Raw genomic sequence first — 21,167 nt, forward strand, 5'->3', positions numbered from 1 at the left:
AGAGGAACTCTGGAGCTCTTTCAGAGCTCATGGCCGGACAGCCTGCTCTAGGAAGAGTCTTGGTGGTTCCAAACTTCCATTTTAAGAGTGATTGAGGCCACTGTGTTCTTGAGGACCTTCAAAGCTGCAGAAATATTTTGGTACCCTTGCCCAGATCTGTGCCTCGAAACAATCTGTCTCGGAGCTCTACGGACAATTCCTTCAACCTCATGGCTTGGTTTTTGCTCTAACATGCACTGTCAACTGTGGGACCTTATATAGATAGGTGTATGCCTTTCCAAATCCAATCAATTGAATATATCACTCCAATCAAGTTGTAGAAACATCTCAAGGATGATCAATTGAAACACGATGCACCTGAGCTCAATTTCGGGTCTCATAGCAAAGGGTCTGAATACTTAATTAAGGTATTTCAGATTTTATTTTATGCATTTGCACACATTTCAAAACTGTTTTTGCTTTGTCATTATGAGGTATTGTGTGTAGATTGACGAGCCATTTTGTTTTATTTAATACATTTTAGAATAAGGCTGTAACAAAATGTGTAAAAGGGAAAGGGGACTGAATACCTTCCGAATGCACTGTAGGTGATTCGGGTTGCATTTGGTTGTGCTGTTCCCACGAGCATATACTGCACTGTGTCTGTTCAAGAGAAGGCAGCAGCAGTGTTGGTCCTTCTGAGTCTTTATGGTTTCTTCACTATTTGGTCCTTCCACAGGAGCCAACAGTGGAACTCCAAGGCGATGAGAATCATGGTGAGCAATCCTCGCTTAATTTGACATTGTAGGTGCTTATAATTCTAGTGCAAATTGCTAGACCCTGGCCAGGGTTTGTATCTTAATAAGGAGCAGTCTGCAGTTGTTTATATCCATTTTCAGACATTTATATTAATGATATACCGATTTGATTCCTGAAAAATATAACTTATGAATATCTCATGAGCTGTCTTACCCCATCAAACACCCGAAATACATTTGTTTTACTCCAATGTTTGTAAACACTGTAATTGTAAACAAGCAGCATATGGTTAAACTGCAAGTTTGATCTCATGAATGGTCAGTCCTTGCAGCTTTACCTCTGTCAATGAATTTGAGTGGTCACATTTCTCAAGCCCCGTTCCTCAGCTATTTACCAAAACAGTGGAGGGCTACCCACTTATTTGAACCTCAGATTGCCACTTTAAGGATGGTTAAAAATGGGCAACCTTTTGAAAAAAATGAATTAACCTTTTTTCATCCCCAGGTGGGCTGGTGAAAAAAATCCTTGAAACCAAGAAAGACTTTGAATCATCACCATCATCTCCAAAGTCCAAAGACCAGGTAAAATGTCAATGGTGTCCTACTGATGTAGTGATCTTGATCTCCACTAGAGGGTAATGCAATGACATCATAACGACAGTGTTCCAAGCTCTCATTCCTCTCCCGTGACTCAATTCTAGACATTTTACTACCTCTCACGGAGCGTACACACCGTTATTTCTTGAAATTCAGTATCTTACGGATGTGGGGTTGCAAAACCCATAGCATACAGTCTATTAGCTAAAGAAAGAATCTTGCAAATGGAGTGACAAAGTGTAATTGCAAAAAACATTGAACATTTTGATCTCAGTGGAGCTAGAAAAACAGCATCAAGCGGGTTGATTACATCAGCGAGAATGAAGATTAAATCAGCAAAAAATCTCCACCTTTTGTTGTAATTTAATGTGGTTGTTTCTCATTTTATGTGTTTTGTAAGTGTTTTTGGCTGAGAAAGTGTTGCAAAAATGCATCCAAATTAGGCTTATCTAGCTCAATGTCTCAACAACCAGTTTGAGAGAAAGTATGTTTTATTTTCTTCTGTCTAGTTCACATGCCTAATGAATACATTTGATCATTATAATGGAAAAGGGATTTCAATCGGCTGCACCGATTTTACACCGTGCATCATTTTAAAGAGACAAAAGCAATAATGTGAATTTGACTAAATCTACTAAACTTAAATTCATCTTCAAATAACTTAATTTCCTTTCTGGTGTGATTTAAGTCTTCCTCAGAAAAAAAATCTTCCTTTTTTGGGGTCATGCTATATCCCACTTTTCTACCTTGGCCTCCTGCCCTACCTCTCCCTGTGATTCAACCATAAACTGTTGTCTCCACATTTCATAGTTGATACATTTTTCATTACTCTGAACATGACTTCCAGTCTGACGTAACGCCATTATTGCTGCCCCTCTTCTGTTCCCCCGAGCGTGTTTATTGGCCAGAGAGGGCTCCCACCATCAATATTTGGATAGGGAATCGGTGTGAAGGCCTCTTGTCATGCTCCAGCGGTGTGGGCTGTACGACGCTGCCTGTTTTGGGTGGTCTTTTCTGCCCGAGCGTACTGCTCCTTCCGCTCCCTGCCCAGCTGACCACCCAACTCTGATGGATGCCGGGGTTTTGCCTGTTGCTATACTAACAGGCCCTGTCTAGCCCCCCACCCCCCTTTCCTGACCCCATTTCTCTTCCCCAACGATGTCGCCTGTCCCAGGCCAGCTGCTGATGAGCGGGGAGAATGAGTGCTCCTATCTACAAGGCATGCGCCAGGCTCCGTCCGTTGCTCCGACGCACATTTAGCTCATAGCAACTCAGATGGAGTCCCCCATTCCCAGCTTGCCTTCGGATGGGCGGCTCCCTCACCCGCCCCAATAGGTCAGATTTCACTGCGCGCCCCTTGTAGTTTTAATTTCAAAATAATCAGACTGGATTTCCCTTTGGTTTCCAAATAAGTTTCTGGTTCAACTTGAGCACAGCCCACAGGGTTATCGTAATTGACTTAATGAGCTTTGGGATTCCAGGCCCCTTATTATAGGGCATCTAATGGGGAGGGGGCTGTGTGTTGCTGGGGAATTCTGCAGTCTGAATGGAAGGTAGGTGTACTTGTACAAGCCATGCTATGTGCTACCCCCCTCAATGTTACTGGCCTTGCCTCGTCCGCTGTAGGAAGGACTGTAATGGCTTCCTTCCTGACATGAAAGAGTTGACGGTCAGTGTAATAGAGACGTTGCTCTCTTGTAATCACGGCAGAACATGGAGGGTTAAAACATGTAAATATTGAGCTTCCCCCATCCCCCGGTGTCTGGGGATTACAGCAGGACATGATTCATTCTTAAATGCTTTATCAAACATTTAGCCATATCCCGCCACACAAAATGCACCATAGAGCAAATTCTTCCATGTTTATAGGTACGACCTTGTCCATGACCTTGCAGAACACTTGTATATTATTCTAAGATACTTCTGAGGCCTTTTTATTTAGACAGAATCGGGCCCTCGTAGCAGCTGCGTTTTCACACAATTTTTTCCGACTGTCTCTCCCTTTTCTTACCCCATCAAATTAGCCTTGATGAAAGTTTACAATGTATAAATAAACCCCGTGGCACACATGGATGTTTGAGTTACCGTCACGGAGGAGGAGTGCCAGAATACTCTCGGCAGAATCAGCAGGAAAATAAATAGTCCAATACCCACCAGGCCGTGTCTTTGTAAACATAATGAAATGACCCTGCAGCATTCCATTAGCCATATTTCCCTTGCAAGGGCAGCACTTTGAGATTCCAGTGGAATGAGAAAATGTTTCTGAAAAATACCTTTGAGACCAGACTCCAATGCAGACCGTGGCGTTGTAGGTCCTTTTTTTCTTAAGTCGCTTCGATCACACCAATCGAGTCAAACCCCATAACCTTACAAGCTAGAGGTCTTAGCAGCTTCAACCTTTGTGATGTAGCCTACTTGGTCAAACAATTGAATCAAGCCCTTTTCCCTGTCCCTAGTCTTTTTCAGAGGTAGGCGAGGTTCCCCCTTGTACCCCTGGGTTCAGGGCAGGAGGCTCAGCTGTGACCCCCTCAGGGGGCTACACACTGACCCTAACATCCTGTAACCCCTCTCGCCCTTAGCCTCACTCTTCACCTCACTGACTTCTAGCTATTTTTATGATCTGGCTGGACATTTGGATGATGTCTTTCTTCCCCCCCCAAAAATAGCAAACCTCTGAACAACACTGGACTAATCATCATCATGCTGTAATACCTAGCTCTTTGGCCTACCTGTGAAACCCTCTCTGGGGACACAATTCAGAGCCCTTGGGTAGCCTGCATTGTCTCCAACTTAGAGCCAGTAGCCAGGAGGTGGATGGGTCTAAAGTGACGTTCTGTTCTGAACACGACTATGTTCTGAAATCTATCGCAGAAGCCCGAGAGAGCCAGGAGACTTGTTCATCTGTAATAATTAACATGGGGATGAAGGAAATAAGACGAGGAAATCCAGTTGACACTATTGGGACCGTAGTAATGCTCAGAGAATATGAATTAACATACTGTATGTTCACCTGATCGACACTGGAAATTGAATTTGTCATGCTATTCACCACAGAAACGTTGTTACACCGTTGCTGTGTATATGTTTGTCGCCAGACATTTCAGCTGCCCCGTAATTGAGGTTGATGAAGAGGCTTATTACATCCGTCTGGAAGCCAATACTCTGCCCTGAAATGGTCCAGTGGTGGGTAAATTAATTATTTAATTAAAGACGCCCAAGAGGTCGGTAGGTCTCTAACAGGTTTCACGCTGGCAACCCATTCTTCTCTTCAAAAGCCTTACTTTGAAGACAGTTATTCTCCCACCGCCTCTCACCAGCTCCTTATTACCGCTCCATAAATCATGTGCTTTGCATGTGTTCCCTCTTTAAGCAAATTAGGCATGAGAGGGTTCGGATGAATTCCACATTGCAGCGCAGCAGCCTGCCCTGCAGCCAGGCCAGCAGGTCTGTGAGGAGTTTAGATCCAGCTCTTAGTCCCCGGCATGAGACTAGATGCCCATCAGAGTTTCCACAAGACATAGTAAAACATTCTGGCACAAGAGTGCACGTTTTGGATTGATGTACTCAGCAACACATTGTTTACAATGCGAAACCAGAGGGAACTTTCTTCTGCAAGGAAAAGCAAGATTGCAATTAATGACATATCCCTGACACCCTCTGATCTGTATGGATTGACTAGGGGCTCCTAGGAAAGTCCGATAGAAAGGGAATTGATGTTCAACACTCAGCGGTCTCTGGGTGTCACCTGCTCCCAGGAAGGATCATTGGCTCGGGTCTCCACCAGTGGCGGTCGGTGCAGTTTTACGATTTCCTGTTTTTCTTTGTGTGAGCATGGCCTTATTACAGCATATCGGATGACATTTCATATTCCATTCACCCAGTTCAATATAACATCGATAGGTTTAGGCCACTACATGATACTCAAATTTTCCCTATACCCATCATGAGGTTGCTACAACCTAGCCTACAAATGAACGTTTATAACGTAGGTGCACAGGGCGAGAGACAAATTGGAGTAATCAATGTTACTGACAGTGACCCATTCAATACCGCCTTGCACACTCTCGCCTGCTTCTAGATCTATGGTGTAATCATTAGTCCAAACAATTGCAAAACGGTAGGTCCATCCCCATTTTGTGCTGTTTGCTTCCGTTGAAAAAATGTTTTGTAACAGAATTGGTGGAATGAACCTTTTATCACCTGCACACACAGGTCACTTTCAGAACAGCCATACACAAACATCACATCTACATGCTTTCCTCCTCCTTTCCTCCCTGTGGACTTCAGTGCACAACACAACAGCTGTCTGTGATCAGGTGAAAATACCTCTCCAAGCCAAAACGTCATACCATAACCGCTAAACACAACCTGCATCGTTGTCACCATATTAGCTAACATAGCTATTAGAACTAACGCATTAGTAAACCCACAATCCAATGCATGTGTACAATCCCACAGTAGTGTACAGAAAGCAGTTTAGCAGTTACACTGGAAGGCCCCGCTGGCAATACATTTATAAAATGGAAAGTTTACCTTGAATTGGAAGTGTTGGATAGCCTTAGCCAGCTTGCTAACATTAATATCATTCCTCTCTGTTTGAGTCAGGTTGTTGAGTAGGCTAAATTAGCTAGCATAAGAGAAACTGGAAAAACTAAAAACGAAATATCTCTGTCCTGGTTCTACTTAATTTAAGAAATTAATTTGTTTAAAACTGTCCAACTATTGTATTTCTCTCTGAGTCAACTATTCACCACATGTTATGCACTGCAGTGTTAACTAGCTGTAGTTTGTGCATTTAGTACTAGATTCATGGAAGTTGTTACTGTGTAAGTCTATGGAAGGGGGTGAGAACCTAGGAGGCTCATGGTTTTGTATTGAAGTCAATGTACCCAGAGGAGGCCGGAAAATATCTGTCCTCCGGCTACACAATGGTGCTACCCTACAGAGTGCTGTTGAGGCTACTGTAGACCTTCTTTGCAAACCAGTATGTTTTAATCAGTTATTTGTGCTCCCGAGTGTCTCAGCGGTGTAAGGCACTGCATCTCAGTGCTAGGGGCATCACTACAGACACCCTGGTTCGATTCCAGCCTATATCACAACTGGCTGTGATTGGGAGTCCCATAGGGCGGCGCACAATTGGCCCAGTGTCGTTTGGCCAGTGTAGGCCGTCATTGTAAATAAGAATCTGTTCTTAACTGACTTGCCTAGTTAAATAAAGGTTAAATGGTGACGTGAATATATTTTGCATAGTTTTATCTGAAAAGGACAACTTTAAAAAATAAAATGTTTCACTATTTAGTTTATGAAATTCACTGAGTAGGATGGTCCTCCCCATCCTCCTCCAAGGAGCCTCCACTGGTCTCCACGGCCAACGGCGCTTCCGTTACTGACTTCATGAGCTAATGGAAAAACCTGCCTCCTCACCCTTCCTCCAGCCACCGGACTCAAAACAAATCATGTTCTTGGGTCGGGGTGAATAAGAAGAAAGTATGAGTGCGCTGGACTTGTAGAGCCTGACTATAAAGTGCTGGTATATGCTCGCCGGACAGAGTGCACCGTGCAAACCAGGGACGGGTTTTCTTGGTTTTCTGAGGGGTTGAGGCTGTGCAAGAGGACAGAAAACAGAGCGGCGCCCATCGGAGCTTCCGCAGCGCTCCACCGTGGCCAGCGGACTGACTGAGCCGCGGCGTGTTTGTGTAGCCGCAGTGTTCACGGGGTCGAGGGGAAAGCCACCCACATTGCAGACGACGATTAGACATTTCAATCCTCGCACACTTTGCAAACCACAGAGCGAAGGGAGGGGGGGAAATGAGGCAGCTTGTCAGACATTTTTGCTGGCTTCCTGAAGGAAAGGAAGACGGTTGACATTTTTTACAGTTTAGTTCTATGTGTTTCTAAGCTGTAAGTATTGAGTTGGCTTGTTTTTATAAGCGAAATGATAAGAAGCTAGCTCATAATGAAAGTTGGATCAGTGGCGCTTAACGTGAAGTTTTGCCCACCTATCTGGCCTAATACCTGAGTCTATGATGGATGGGCTGTTATGAAGGGGACGTTATTGGTTAGTTTACACTGTCATGTAGTGGGAATGTGATTTTTTTTTCGGGACCCGTGCAAGCAGGTGTTTCGATCTTGAGGCCAGAATGACACATTGGCCCAAGAGTTGAACTTGAAAGGGACATAATTGTAGTAGTTGTTACTGAATACTGTAGTAAAATAACTTCACTGCCACAGCCTGTTACTAAAATAAACAAGGGGTTTTAAGTCCACAGGAGTGTGGGTGGGTGCCGTCTAGTGTGTGTGCGCCTGCAGTGCCACACACACCAGCCTGCAGACCCAGCTGAGTAAACGTCCCTGGCCCTCACTGTGCCAAGGGGAGGCCCTCCATCCCCCTCCCATCCTGGGGCTGAGGGGTGACTGGGGCATAGCAGAGCAGGACTCCCTAGTCACATACCATACAGAGGCCTTCACCAGCCAGTCCCCCCACATTAGCCAGCATAATTCAGCCACGCGTTTGATATTTATATACACAGCCTAGGTTTGTATAATTCCTGCCTAACATTTTTAGCCTTGAAATCCTAAACCACTAAATGCAGCCCTGCAACTGGCTCTGTACATGTGTTACTTTTTATGTGATTCGGTTGAAGTAGCCTCTGGTAGAGTTGAGAGTAGTGTGTGCATGCACATTTGCAGGTGTGTTGGCAGAGGTAGAGAATTTTAGCATTATTACAGACATCCAAAAGCTATGAAGAGTTGCTTTGCAGCACATCACAACATGTGACCTTGTATTGAAACTTATTAAAAGTATATTTAAGATTAACATGTAATGTATTTTATAAATTCAGCGCATCGGCCAATTCAGAAGGGAAGAGAAACTTTGGAGGTAGCTCTCGACTAGAGTTTCTTTCTGGGATCAATTTCGCAATAACTGGGCTGGCACTGTATCAGTCCCCTGTAGATGGCGCACTCTGTCCATAATAAGTCTGGCACCTGAGATAGCATGACAGGGAAACAGGCCGTTTCCATTTTGCCTACTCACAAATTGGTTTAGAACGTCATCATTTGGGATATCAATGAAAACTCCATTGGGAGTACAATAAATTGTAGTCTTAAGTTTAGTTAACAGAATCATGTTCAACATTAATTAATTGATTCTATTTATAGTTTTATTGGTTAGGGGTAAGTCAAGTCCTGTACCTTTACCAAAAGTGGATATACGCCAATCTTTGTCTGAGACTCTATTTCCCAGACCCTTTAGACAGTCATACAATGTTTTAACCTTTTCTTTATCAAATGATCCATAGAGGGACCACTCTGAACATTTCTCAGAATACTTTTTGCACCACTTACGTACTCCTACGTGTGGGTATGGAAGTTGTTTATTATTTTTCTCCATTGTTACTTTATCAAATCTCTAGTAACCCAGTATACTTCACCAATTCCTCCTTTAGACTAGTGTTCTATTCTTTCAGGGGTTTAGATATTTACACTAGTTCTATTTAACAGCATATTCGGGAATAGTACGTTCTCCTTTCATATCTCTCACATACACAGATTCCCTATATAATGTTACAGATCAACGTGAATCCCTACAGACATCCACACCACTCATGTGCATCGTCAACGACTCAAAATGCCTACAGTAACATCTCGTGCTATTATCAGTGGTTCTCAGACCACGTAGACTATCGTTACATCCTATGCCATATGTATCTACAACGGTTCGTTTGCCGCAACATCCTATACATATAAAATGACACCACGTGCTATTAGTAATGGCTGCAGACACACGGAGACACTTCTTCGGTATTTACCATACGTATCTTCAATGGTTCCAGTGGATTTCAGACCACGTAGACACTTCTCTTTATAAATGCCAACAATTGTCAGTGGGGCCTCCTGCCCTCACTCTAGCTTGCCGCCACTTCCTATACATATAAACTCAGCAAAAAAAGAAAAGTCCCTTTTTTCAGGACCCTGTCTTTCAAAGATAATTCGTAAAAATCCAAATAACTTCACAGATCTTCATTGTAAAGGGTTTAAACACTGTTTCCCATGCTTGTTCAATGAACCATAAACAATTAATGAACATACACCTGTGGAACGGTCGTTAAGACACTAACAGCTTACAGACGGTAGGCAATTGAGGTCACAGCTATGAAAACTTAGGACACCAAAGAGGCCTTTCTACTGACTCTGAAAAACACCAAAAGAAAGATACCCAGGGTCCCTGCTCATCTGCGTGAACGTGCCTTAGGCATGCTGCAAGGAGGCATGAGGACTGCAAATGTGGCCAGGGCAAAGAATTGCAATGTCCGTACTGTGAGACGCCTAAGACAACGCTACAGGGAGACAGGATGGACAGCTGATCGTCCTCGCAATGGCAGACTACGTGTAACACCTGCATAGGATCGGAACATTCGGACATCACACCTGCAGGACAGGTACAGGATTGGCAACAACAATTGCCCGAGTTACACCAGGATCGCACAATCCCTCCATCAGTGCTCAGACTGTCCGCAATAGGCTGAGAGAGGCTGGACTGAGGGCTTGTTATCCTGTTGTAAGGCAGGTCCTCACCAGACATCACCGACAACGTCGCCTATGGGCACATACCCACCGTCGCTGGACCAGACAGGACTGGCAAAAAGTGCTCTTCACTGACATGTTGCGGTTTTGTCTCACCAGGGGTGATGGTCAGATTCTTGTTTATCGTCGAAGGAATGAGCGTTACACCGAGGCCTGTACTCTGGAGCGGGATCGATTTGGAGGTGGAGGGTTCGTCATGGTCTGGGGCGGTGTTTCACAGCATCATTGGACTGAGCTTGTTGTCATTGCAGGCGATCACAACGCTGTGCGTTACAGGGAGGACATACTCCTCCCTCATGTGGTACCCTTCCTGCAGGCTCATCCTGACATGACCCTCCAGCATGACAATGCCACCAGCCATACTGCTTGTTCTGTGTGTCATTTCCTGCAAGACAGGAATGTCAGTGTTCTTCCATGGCCAGTGAAGAGCCCGGATCTCAATCCCATTGTTGGATCGGAGGGTGAGGGCCATTCCCCCCAGAAATGTCCGGGAACTTACAGGAAGAGTGGTGTAACATCTCACAGCAAGAACTGGCAAATCTGGTGTAGTCCATGAGGAGGAGATGCACTGCAGTACTTAATGCAGCTGGTGGCCACACCAGATACTGTCTTACTTTTTTTTTGACAGGGAGAGGACGTTTCTTTTTTTTGCTGAGTTTATAATAACTGTAGATAACGTTATAGATCGAAATACTCAGCTCACAGAACTGGCTGGGTTATCCATTCAGACACACACTCAGTAATCTTCTATATTACCTCTTTCACACTGGAGCCAGTCTCCTGACAGCTCTTATTCACTCAGTACTTAATCGTAATAATATATCTTATTATCCAAATTTCAATCCGTTTAACACGTACTTTCCACACTCCCACAACTCTCACATCCACATTCACGTAGTACTATTCCCAAACACACTCGGTAATCTCCCTAATTACCCCATGTTCATCTCTACACCATATGTATCACATACATATATAATAACACCATGTGCTATCAGTAGTGGCTGCAGCCCATGTAGACACGTCAGCGGGGCCTTTCATGGTACCGTTACTTGCCCTTCTCTATAAGATTAGCTCGAACCTTCTTCTGTCATATGTATCACCGCCATGGTTCCTCTAGTCTCTACAGTATCTATAGTCCCTATAGCATCCATGGTATCAATAGTTTATATAGTCATAAATGCTATGTTCTCTATAGACTCTATAGTCTATGCATATAGAATAAAATAACATGCATATAGAATAACACACACACATTCACTCAGTACATATTATCAACATTTCAACCACTTAACTAATATTTCTTAATATCCAAATTTCAAGCTTTTATTATCAAAATTTAAATCTGCTTAATAGGAACATTTATATCCTGTTATTATCCCAATTTTCAATTAGCTTAATAGTTTCCACTCTCACAAAGCTTTCACATCCACATTCACTACACTCACACAATTCACATTCACTTCGTGCTGTTACTTGATTTAGGACTAGTGGTACCCACCAAGTAACAGCACAAAGTGAATGTGAATTGTGTGAGTGTAGTCAATGTAGATGTGAGAGAGGAATTTGCTTATTATCCTGTTATTATCCCAATTTCAATCAGCTTAACAGTTTCCAAAGTAGATTTGAAATTTGGATAATAAAGCTTATTTTTTTACAAATTCATTTAAATTGACTCAATTGCTCGCGGGGAATGTGTCTCCTCCTGGGCCGCTCACAGTAAGGGTCTGGTCTGGGCGGGTCCCGTCGTCTTTTGGTCAGACGGAGCTCTACCGGGGCAGTCCCGTTAGTTATCTTATACAGTGATCCCTCGCCACTTCGCGGTTCACTTATCGCGGATTCGCTATTTCGCGGATTTTCATAATGCATTTTTTTTTTTTTTTTGGTGCATTGTGCTCTGCATTCTGATTCGCTAAAAACTCACTCCCGCTTCTTGTATCAAAACATGCTACGAATTGTGCTATCATTTTGTCGTCTCGTGCAGTTATGTGTACGTACATAAAACAGCTTGGCAAATTTACATTAAGTTGGCCAGGAAGGAAGGAAGGACTAACGCTTGGTCGCTTAGCAACCATGGTGCGAATGGCCACTGAACTTAAGCGAGTAGCTGAGGAATGGGACCCTTTGATGAGCCGTTCATTACAGTTCTCCAACGTAATCGATGGTGGCATGTCGGTGTACAAGGATCTTTTTGCAAAGAAGAAAAAAGAGCGACAACAGCTGCCTATCACTATGTTCTTCTCCCGAACAAACACACCTGCACCGCGGGCTTCAGAAGAAGAGAACACTGCAGAGCGCAGTCAGGATGCAGCGGCCCAGTCTGAAGAGCAGTGAAACGGCCTACACGTGAGTCACTGTATTTGTATACATGTAATAGTTGCTAATTGTAAAAAAAAAAAAAAAATCTATTTCGCGGATTTCACTTATCGCGGGTCATTTTCGGAACGTAACCCCCGCGATAAACGAGGGATTACTGTATACTGCAGACAAGTTATATTTGCATGATTTAGCTTTATTCATCATTCATAATTAATTCATCATTTACGTTCGCTTCATTCATGTGACTGACCAATACCTCACGAGGCTTCTTCTCTAAGCGGAGACCTTGAAACTGAGAGATATTTTGTTCTTAAAGCAAGGGTCTGGGTGTACTGCCAAATTGCAGATACTGATTGTGAGGATTCGTTCAATCAGTCACTTGCACGAACACGAAAACATTTCATTAGAAAAGCACAAACATCCAAAATCCAGTTAATCCAGTTTTTCTATATTGTAACAATCTTTCTTGGCTTCTCTCCTACTCCATCCATCTATCCACCCCTTCTCTCTATCCCTCCATCTATCTATCATTCCTCCTTCTCTCCAGACCCTGGTGTCGGAGGCGTCCAGGAAGAAGGAGCGGGACCTGGTGTCTAGGGAGATTGAGCGGCTGCGCTCGTCCATCCAGACGGTGTGCCGCAGCGCCTTGCCCCTAGGCAAGATCATGGATTACATCCAGGAGGACATGGACGCCATGCAGAACGAGCTGCACACCTGGAGGAGGGAGAACAAGGAACATGCGCAGGCCCTGCTGCATGAACAGAGGTTTGGAGGGCTACACACACATCTTACACAAACACACACTAAAGCAGGGTACTCCAACCCTGGTCCTGGAGAGCTACTGTCCTGTAGGTTTATGCTCCAACCCTAATCTAGCACACCTGATTCTAATAATTAGTTGGTGGATAAGCTGAATCGGGTTAGTTACAACTGGGGTTGGAGCGAAAACCTACAGGAGGGTAGCTCTTCAGGAACAGGGTTGTAGAGCCCTGCACTAAAGCCTGGAGGTAGGAAAACAAGGAGCACACACAGGCCCTGATGCAGCAACAGATCTGGAAGACCACCAACACACACTTTCTCACACACACACACACACACACACGACTTGGCATACATTTATATTTTGCCGTGTGCATCTTTTCCAGAGTGACGGACAGCGCTGTGGAGCCTCTGAAGGCCGAGCTAGCCGAGCTTGAGCAGCTGATCAAGGAGCAGCAGGACAAGATCTGCGCCGTCAAGTCCAACATCCTGAAGAATGAGGACAAGATCCAGAAGATGGTAACCAGCATCAACTTCTCCTCGCGAATATGAGGGGGAGCCAAGGTCCAAATAAAGGATTATCGCCCTTAAAAAAGGACAGAGCGTTCAGGGTGAGCCTGGTTCTTACTTAGTCTGGTGAAGTCCGAAATGGAGGCCTCAACTGCACTTTTACACACACCCACACTGACTGACTGGTTAGGGTAGAGAGGGTTCGAAGTCAACCCCCTAGGGAGGGAGAGAGACGCATGTTATTTTGCTAGTGCTCCATCCACTTTAAGGTGATTGACACACCTTTACTACACTGAACAAAAATATAAACGCAACATGTATAGTGTTGATCCGATGTTTCATTAAATAAAAATATCCATACGAACTATTAGCATAGTTCTCTCAAATTTGATGCACAAATTTGTTTAGATCTCTGTTAGTGAGCATTTCTTCTTTTTTCCTCCATTTCTCCATCCACCTTATAGGTGTGGCATATCAAGAAGCTGATTAAACAGCATGATCATTACACAGGTGCACCTTGTGCTGTGGACAATAAAAAGCCACTTTAAAATGTGCAGGTTTGTCACACAACACAATGCCACAAATGTCTCAACTTTTAAGGGAGGGTGCAATTGGCATGCTGACTGCAGGAATGTCCACCAGAGCTGTTGCCAGAGAATTTAATGTACATTTCTCTACCATAATCTGCCTCCAACATTTGGCAGTTCTTCCAACCAGCCTCATATCTGCAGAACGCGTGTAACCACGCCAGCCCAGGACCTGCACGTCTGGCTTCTTCACCTGCGGGATTGTCTGAGGATGGGTGGGAGGGGTGCTGAGAAGTATTACTGTCTGTATTAAAGCCTTTTTGTGGGGAAGAATCATTCTGATTCGCTGGGCCTGGCTCCCCGGTGGGTGGGCCTATGCCCCCTTAGTCCCACCCATGGCTGCAACCCTGCCCAGTCATGTGAAATCCATAGATTAGGGGCTAATGAATTTCTTTCAATTGACTGATTTCCTTATATGAACTGTAACTTAGTACAATTTTTTTTTTAATTGTTAGATGTTGCGTTTATTTTTGGTCTGTATAGTTTCTTGTTTTTTGACATTACATACTGTATGCGTTGTGGGAATAAGGCTTGATATTGGAGTTCTTTTACAGCTTCAAGCAAAGGGCACATGGACCAAGCCAATACCCTCCACATCTACTTGATACAGACATCTGTAATTTTTTTAAATGTCTGTCTATCAACAATTCTGTTTACCTGAAGCTTCTTCAAAGCCTGTACAAAGCAATAGATCTGAGGTTTGCTGAGGAGCTAGAGACGCCACGAGCAGGAGACATGGCAGTCCTTTGACTCTTCCTTCTGTCAACCACTATGCTTGTCCCAGATCTGTTTGTGCGTTCTGGCCAAGGTCAGCAAGACATCAAAAACAGACCTGGGATCAGGCTAGTCGTGCACCACTGTGCTTTGAGAAATTGGGTTAGTATAGAACTGTGTCCACTCATTGAAAGAGTAGCGTTGGAGTTAAAAGTAACATGACACTTTCATAGATAAAAAAATATATAAATATATATACACTACCGGTCATACTCATTCAAGGGTTTTTTTTTGGTTTTTTTTACTATTTTCTACATTGTAGAATAATAGTCAAGACATCAAAACTATGAAATAACACCTATGGAATTATGTATTAAGCAAAAAAATCTTAAACAAATTGAAATATATTTGAGATTCTTCAAATAGCCACCCTTTGCCTTGATGACAGATTTGCACACTTGGCATTCTCTCAACCAGCTTCACCTGGAATGCTTTTCCAACAGTCCTGAAGGAGTTCCCACATATGCTGAGCACTTGTTGGCCGCTTTTCCTTCACTCTGCGGTCCAACTCATCCAAAACCATCTCAATTTGGTTGAGGTCGGGGGATTGTGAAGACCAGGTTACCTGATGCAGCACTCCATCACTCTCCTTCTTGGTCAAATAGCCCTTACACAGTCTGGAGGTGTGTTGGGTTATTGTACTGTTGAAAAACAAATGATAGTCACACTAAGCCCAAACCAGATGGGATGGCGTATCGCTACAGAATGCTGTGGTAGCCATGCTGGTTAAGTGTGCCTTAAATTCTAAATAAATCACATACAGTTTCACCAGCAAAGCACCTTGTTAAAGTTAGTTTCTTTGTTCCTTGTCAATCATTGTCTCATTGGTTAAATTAGCATTATGACAATATCTTCAATTAAATCATAAAAAAAAACTTTATTAATGCAATTGCAGACATAAGTTGACACTCGGAAACATGCGTTATGTTCCTGTTAAGTTCTGCATCAAAGAAAATGTCCCATGTTATTTTATTAAAACTAAAGTCCAGCCCTAGTGATGTCACTGCCTACGTCATTATCTTCTACAGTCGTGGCCAAAAGTTTTGAGAATGGCACAAATATTAATTTTCACAAAGTTTGCTGCTTCATTGTCTTTAGATATGTGTCAGATGTTACTATGGAATACTGAAGTATAATTACAAGCATTTCATAAGTGTCAAAGGCTTTTATTGACAATTACATGAAGTTTATGCAAAGAGTCAATATTTGCAGTGTTGACCCTTTTTCAAGACCTCTGAAATCCGCCCTGGCATGCTGTCAATTATCTTCTGGGCCACATCCTGACTGATGGCAGCCCATTCTTGCATAATCAACGCTTGGAGTTTGTCAGAATTTGTGGGATTTTGTTTGTCCATCCACCTCTTGAGGATTGACCACAAGTTCTCAATGGGATTAAGGTCTGGGAAGTTTCCTGGCCATGGACCCAAAATATTGATGTTTTGTTCCCCAAGCCACTTATGGAGCACCTAGCCTTATGGCAAGGTGCTCCATCATGCTGGAAAAGACATTGTTCGTCACCTAACTGTTCCTGGATGGTTGGGAGAAGGTTGCTCTCGGAGGATGTGTTGGTACCATTCTTTATTCATGGCTGTGTTCTTAGGCAAAATTGTGAGTGAGCCCACTCCCTTGGCTGAGAAGCAACCCCATACATGAATGGTCTCAGGATGCCTTACTGTTGGCATGACACAGGACTGATGGTAGCGCTCACCTTCTCCGGACAAGCTTTTTTCCAGATGCCCCAAACAATCGAAAAGGGGATTCATCAGAGAAAATGATTTTACCCCAGTCCTCAGCTGTCCAATCCCTGTACCTTTTGCAGAATATCAGTCTGTCTCTGATGTTTTTCCTGGAGAGAAGTGGCTTCTTTGCTGCCCTTCTTGACACCAGGCCATCCTCCAAAATTCTTCGCCTCACTGTGCGTGCAGATGCACTCACACCTGCCTGCTGCCATTCCTGAGCAAGCTCTGTACTGGTGGTGCCCCGATCCTGCAGCTGAATCAACTTTAGGAGACGGTCCTGGCGCTTGCTGGACTTTCTTGGGCGCCCTGAAGCCTTCTTCACAACAATTGAACCGCTCTCCTTGATGATCCGATAAATGGTTGATTTAGGTGCAATCTTACTGGCAGCAATATCCTTGCCTGTGAAGCCCTTTTTGTGCAAAGCAATGATGATGGCACGTGTTTCCTTGCAGGTAACCATGATTGACAGAGGAAGAACAATGATTCCAAGCACCACTCTCCTTTTGAAGCTTCCAGTCAGTCTGAACAATATTGAACTTCATAATGTGTATATATTGTTGATCTGTAGTCTAGGACCCTATAAATGTAAGAAGGGAGGGGTCTTATAACCCTTCCCCTTCTATTAATACAACATAAGCATAATCAATTATAATACATCAAACATTTGGGTGGCTAATTTGAAGAATCTCGAAATATAAAATATATTTAGTTGTTTACAAATGTTGGGTTACTACATGATTCCGTATGTGTTATTTCATAGTTTTGATGTCTTTACTATTATTCTACATTGTAGAATAATAGTAAAATAAAGAAAAACCTTTGAATGAGTAGGTGTTCTAAAACTTTTGAAGTTGTCACTCGTGTTTTTATGATGACAATTTGTAGACACTGCCCAAATTGCATGTGGAAACTTTGTGATTTCAGAGTTCATAACATGATTGCTCTTTCATCTGAATTGGTTTTCGGAAAAACGTATCCCCACCTAGTGAATATGACATGTTTTATGGAGTTTAATTTACATAGATGTTTTTATTAAGATTAATAAGCAATGATTTATAAGATGAAGCCATACTATGCTGGTGGAATTGCACTAGAATATACGGTTAATGAATGAAAATGTGAAGATGAAAGAGAAAAAAAAGTGGGTCTGACACAACATTTTACACAAACATGTTTATTTGTGCTGAAAATAACATTTTCGTGCTGAACTTGTTTCACTTACGAAGCCAAAACGGTCACTTCAATTGGATACAGAACCACACTGCACATTTATTACATTTAAATAGTTATTTACCTTCTTACACAAGTGTAAACAAGTAATACTGTATACATATTTTAATCCATAATTTTATATCAGTATTATTAGCTAGCACATCAAATGTACATGTTAACATTGTACTGCGAAATAATTAACACTTTAAAATAATGTGTGCTTATTTAACCTGTGTAGTAACACTGTAATTTCTTTAGTAAGATCATTTGCTAGGGTATTAAGATACATTTAGTGCTTGAGCAATTTAATCTTAAGTCTTACCAAAAGGAATATATATATATATATTAAATGTAACCTTTTATTTAACTAGGCAAGTCAGTTAAGAACAAATTCTTATTTACAATGACGGCCTACCCCGGCCAAATCCGGACGACGCTGGGCCAATTGTGTACCGCCCTATGGGACTCCCAATCACTGCCGGATGTGAAGCAGCCTGGATTCTAATCAGATACTGCAGTGATGCCTCTTGCACTGAGATGCAGTGTCTTAGACCGAGTGGCGTACTTTTTACTGAATTTCCTACAAAGCAAGGCCCATTTAGGGAACGCTTAGTATTTCCATGTATTTTTAATAAAGTTTATAGTGTAAATGGTCCTATTTGTTTCATACTCACAGTTATGATGTATATTTTGAGTCTGTATCAGTTCACAAATGAGTATCATTTTTGTTGTGGAGTGAAATGGTTATATTTAAATAAAAGAAATTAATGTCCTTTTGATTATTTTCATTAAACTACAAACGTATTACACAATAAGCAAGGAGGGTCTGTGATTGAGTATGGTTTGGGGTATACTGTAGACTCTTTGCTAACATAAGGATGAAAAAGAATGACCGATATTGGCCTTTTATAGTCTTGGCCCTTCTCTATCGGGATAGGTTATACGGACACACCTGGTGCCCAAATTGATGATGCATGTCGAGTGTGAAGACTAATGGATTCGGTTCAGGCTGTCATCCTGATGATCCTTTCCCAGGCCCAACCGTTAACAACAGCAGCTTGGTGCTAGTTAAAACTTGTAAAATAAAGGGATGTTTATTTTGATGGGAGAGGAATAAATAACGTATAGTATTGGTCACTATCTCCAAATTGTTCCATCCCACTTGATTTTATTTTGAGTAGGATAGCAGCCTACACAAGAAATAACTTGTAATATTTATAGTAACCATCTGGAGGTCACCCTGATACAGTCTACACTGCTCAATTGGGAGAGTTTATGCTGCATGCCTGCAACACAACACTGGGCAGTGTCTTTCGCTCCCTCTTGCCGCAGTATGGAGAGTGAAGTAGCTTGGTAGTGTAGGCAATATCAGGCCAGGGTGATAATTTAGGAGACAGTTGAGGAAAGGAAAATATATGATTACAGAGCCTGCCAATTTATAATTCCAAACAATGTTTTTGAGATAAAATACAAACATGAGGCAAGCAATGGGAATCTGTTAAAATACTTTGGTTATCTAATAGTATGCTATTTATTAATACAGATTGGAGAGGAAAGAGAAGGAACAATTTAAGGGAGTAAAAACAGTGAAGCAAGGAGAGTGTCGAAGAGTGAGGTGGAAAGGTGGAGAGAAGGAAAGGAAGACGAGTGAAGGAAAGAGGAGAAAGATTGGAGGAGAATAGAAAGTTAAGAGAGTAATTAAGAGTGGCACAAGGAGAGTGAAGAAGAGCAGACAGAGGAGATACAATGACTCTTTCCAAGAAACGGAAATGCACTTTTTATGATAAACATGATGAGAGAATTTCCATTTAATACGCTCAGGTCAAGACGATAGAATGGTTCACTGCATCCTCTCTTTCAATTGGCAGCCGGGGAAGAACGGCAGTGGTAGAACATCAGCAGACAAAAAAGCATAAAGCCTCTGATTGGCCGTGTTGGTATGCCCTCTGTCACCACATTCTTCAAGAAGGTAGAGCCTTCCCAAGAAGAATATGGTTTAGCTGTGCAGGAGGGTGTCTTTGCATACCACACTATGCGACACAATCATAGTTACAGATCTATGGACTGCACAGCACAACTGACACGGAAGCTTTATGAGCCAAAGTTTACATGTGCTAGGACAAAATGTGACGCCATAGTGAGTAACGTGTTAGTAACATGGGCAACTACTTTGGTAACACAGGACCTAGACCCGGTTGAATTTGTGTCCCTGTCCATTGATGCGTCCAATCATGGACATGTAAAGCTGCTGCCAATAGCAGTCAGATATTGTAAGATATAAGGTGGCCACATCTGTGGAAACAAAACTGCTTGATTTTGTTGAATTGAATGGAGAAACAGCAGAGGAAATTGCAGCTGAGGTCCTGGTAGTCATCCAAAAATGTAACCTGGAAAACATTCTCTGCCGACAACAAATTCCAACTTTGGAGGACTGAATAGGCTGGGGAGAGTCAATGTCCATACCAAAGTTAAAAATGCTCTGCAGCGGGAGGTGATTGGCTTAGGTTTTCCTGCCCACATCATTCATAACACAGCCAGAACAGCTTTGGATATGATGTTGAGTATCTGCTCACAAAGATATTTGAATATGTTCATATTTTCACCGTCAGAGTAGAAAGACTGAAGGGCTTTTGTGAGTTTGTTGGCCAGGAGTACCATAACATTTTAGGACACAGCAATGTTCGCTGGATGTCCATGCTCCCTGCTCTAGAAAGAGTGCTGAAAATGTATGTGCCATTGAAATCCTTTTTTATTTCCGAAGACAAATGCCCTGTTGTCCTGCGAACAATGTTCGAAGATCCACTGACTGAACTTTGGCTGGCCTTTGTCCATGGAAACTTGACTGTATTCAGTGACACGATCAAGATGCTTGGAGGTCAGGACCACTGTGCTGTGGACTCCGCTGCAATTCTGATTGTCTGATACCTCTACTGTGAAGGGGGGCCGAATGAGAGGAGAATTAGTCAGGTCTGCCATGACCTGACCATTCTTTGACCATGCGCGTTCAGATGAGAGGGAGCTCTGCTCCATCGCTCATCTGAAGTCAATGTCATTCTCCGGTTGGAACGTTATTCAAGATTTATGTTAAAAACATTCTAAAGATTGATTCAATACATCGTTTGACATGTTTCTACTGACTGTTACGGAACTTTTGGACATTTCGTCAGCTTTTAGTGAACGCGCTTCCTGACGTTGGATTTGTTTACCAAACACGCTACAAAAATAGCTATTTGGACATAAATGATGGACATTACCGAACAAAACAAACATTTCTTGTGGAAGTGGGAGTGCATTCCGACGAAGATCAGCAAAGGTAAGTGAAGATTTATAATGCTTTTTATGAGTTT

General features: G+C 42.8%; 1 protein-coding gene across 8 annotated transcripts in view; it reads left to right on the top strand.

Moving 5' to 3' along the window:
• The window catches only part of LOC139546991 (TRAF3-interacting protein 1-like), a 43,860-nt gene extending 25,268 nt beyond the window's left edge, over positions 1 to 18,592 (top strand). For all 8 annotated transcript variants that reach the window (XM_071356006.1, XM_071356007.1, XM_071356009.1 and 5 more), the window contains 4 exons: positions 719 to 755; positions 1,243 to 1,319; positions 12,787 to 13,004; positions 13,385 to 18,592. In XM_071356006.1, coding sequence (XP_071212107.1) covers positions 719 to 755; positions 1,243 to 1,319; positions 12,787 to 13,004; positions 13,385 to 13,550 — 498 coding nt within the window. In that variant the 3' untranslated portion in view covers positions 13,551 to 18,592. The remainder of the gene's footprint in view (positions 1 to 718; positions 756 to 1,242; positions 1,320 to 12,786; positions 13,005 to 13,384) is intronic.
• Positions 18,593 to 21,167: the final 2,575 nt, after the last annotated feature.

Source organism: Salvelinus alpinus, chromosome 20 (assembly GCF_045679555.1).
Source record: "Salvelinus alpinus chromosome 20, SLU_Salpinus.1, whole genome shotgun sequence".
In the NCBI taxonomy this organism is placed as follows: Eukaryota; Metazoa; Chordata; class Actinopteri; order Salmoniformes; family Salmonidae; genus Salvelinus; species Salvelinus alpinus.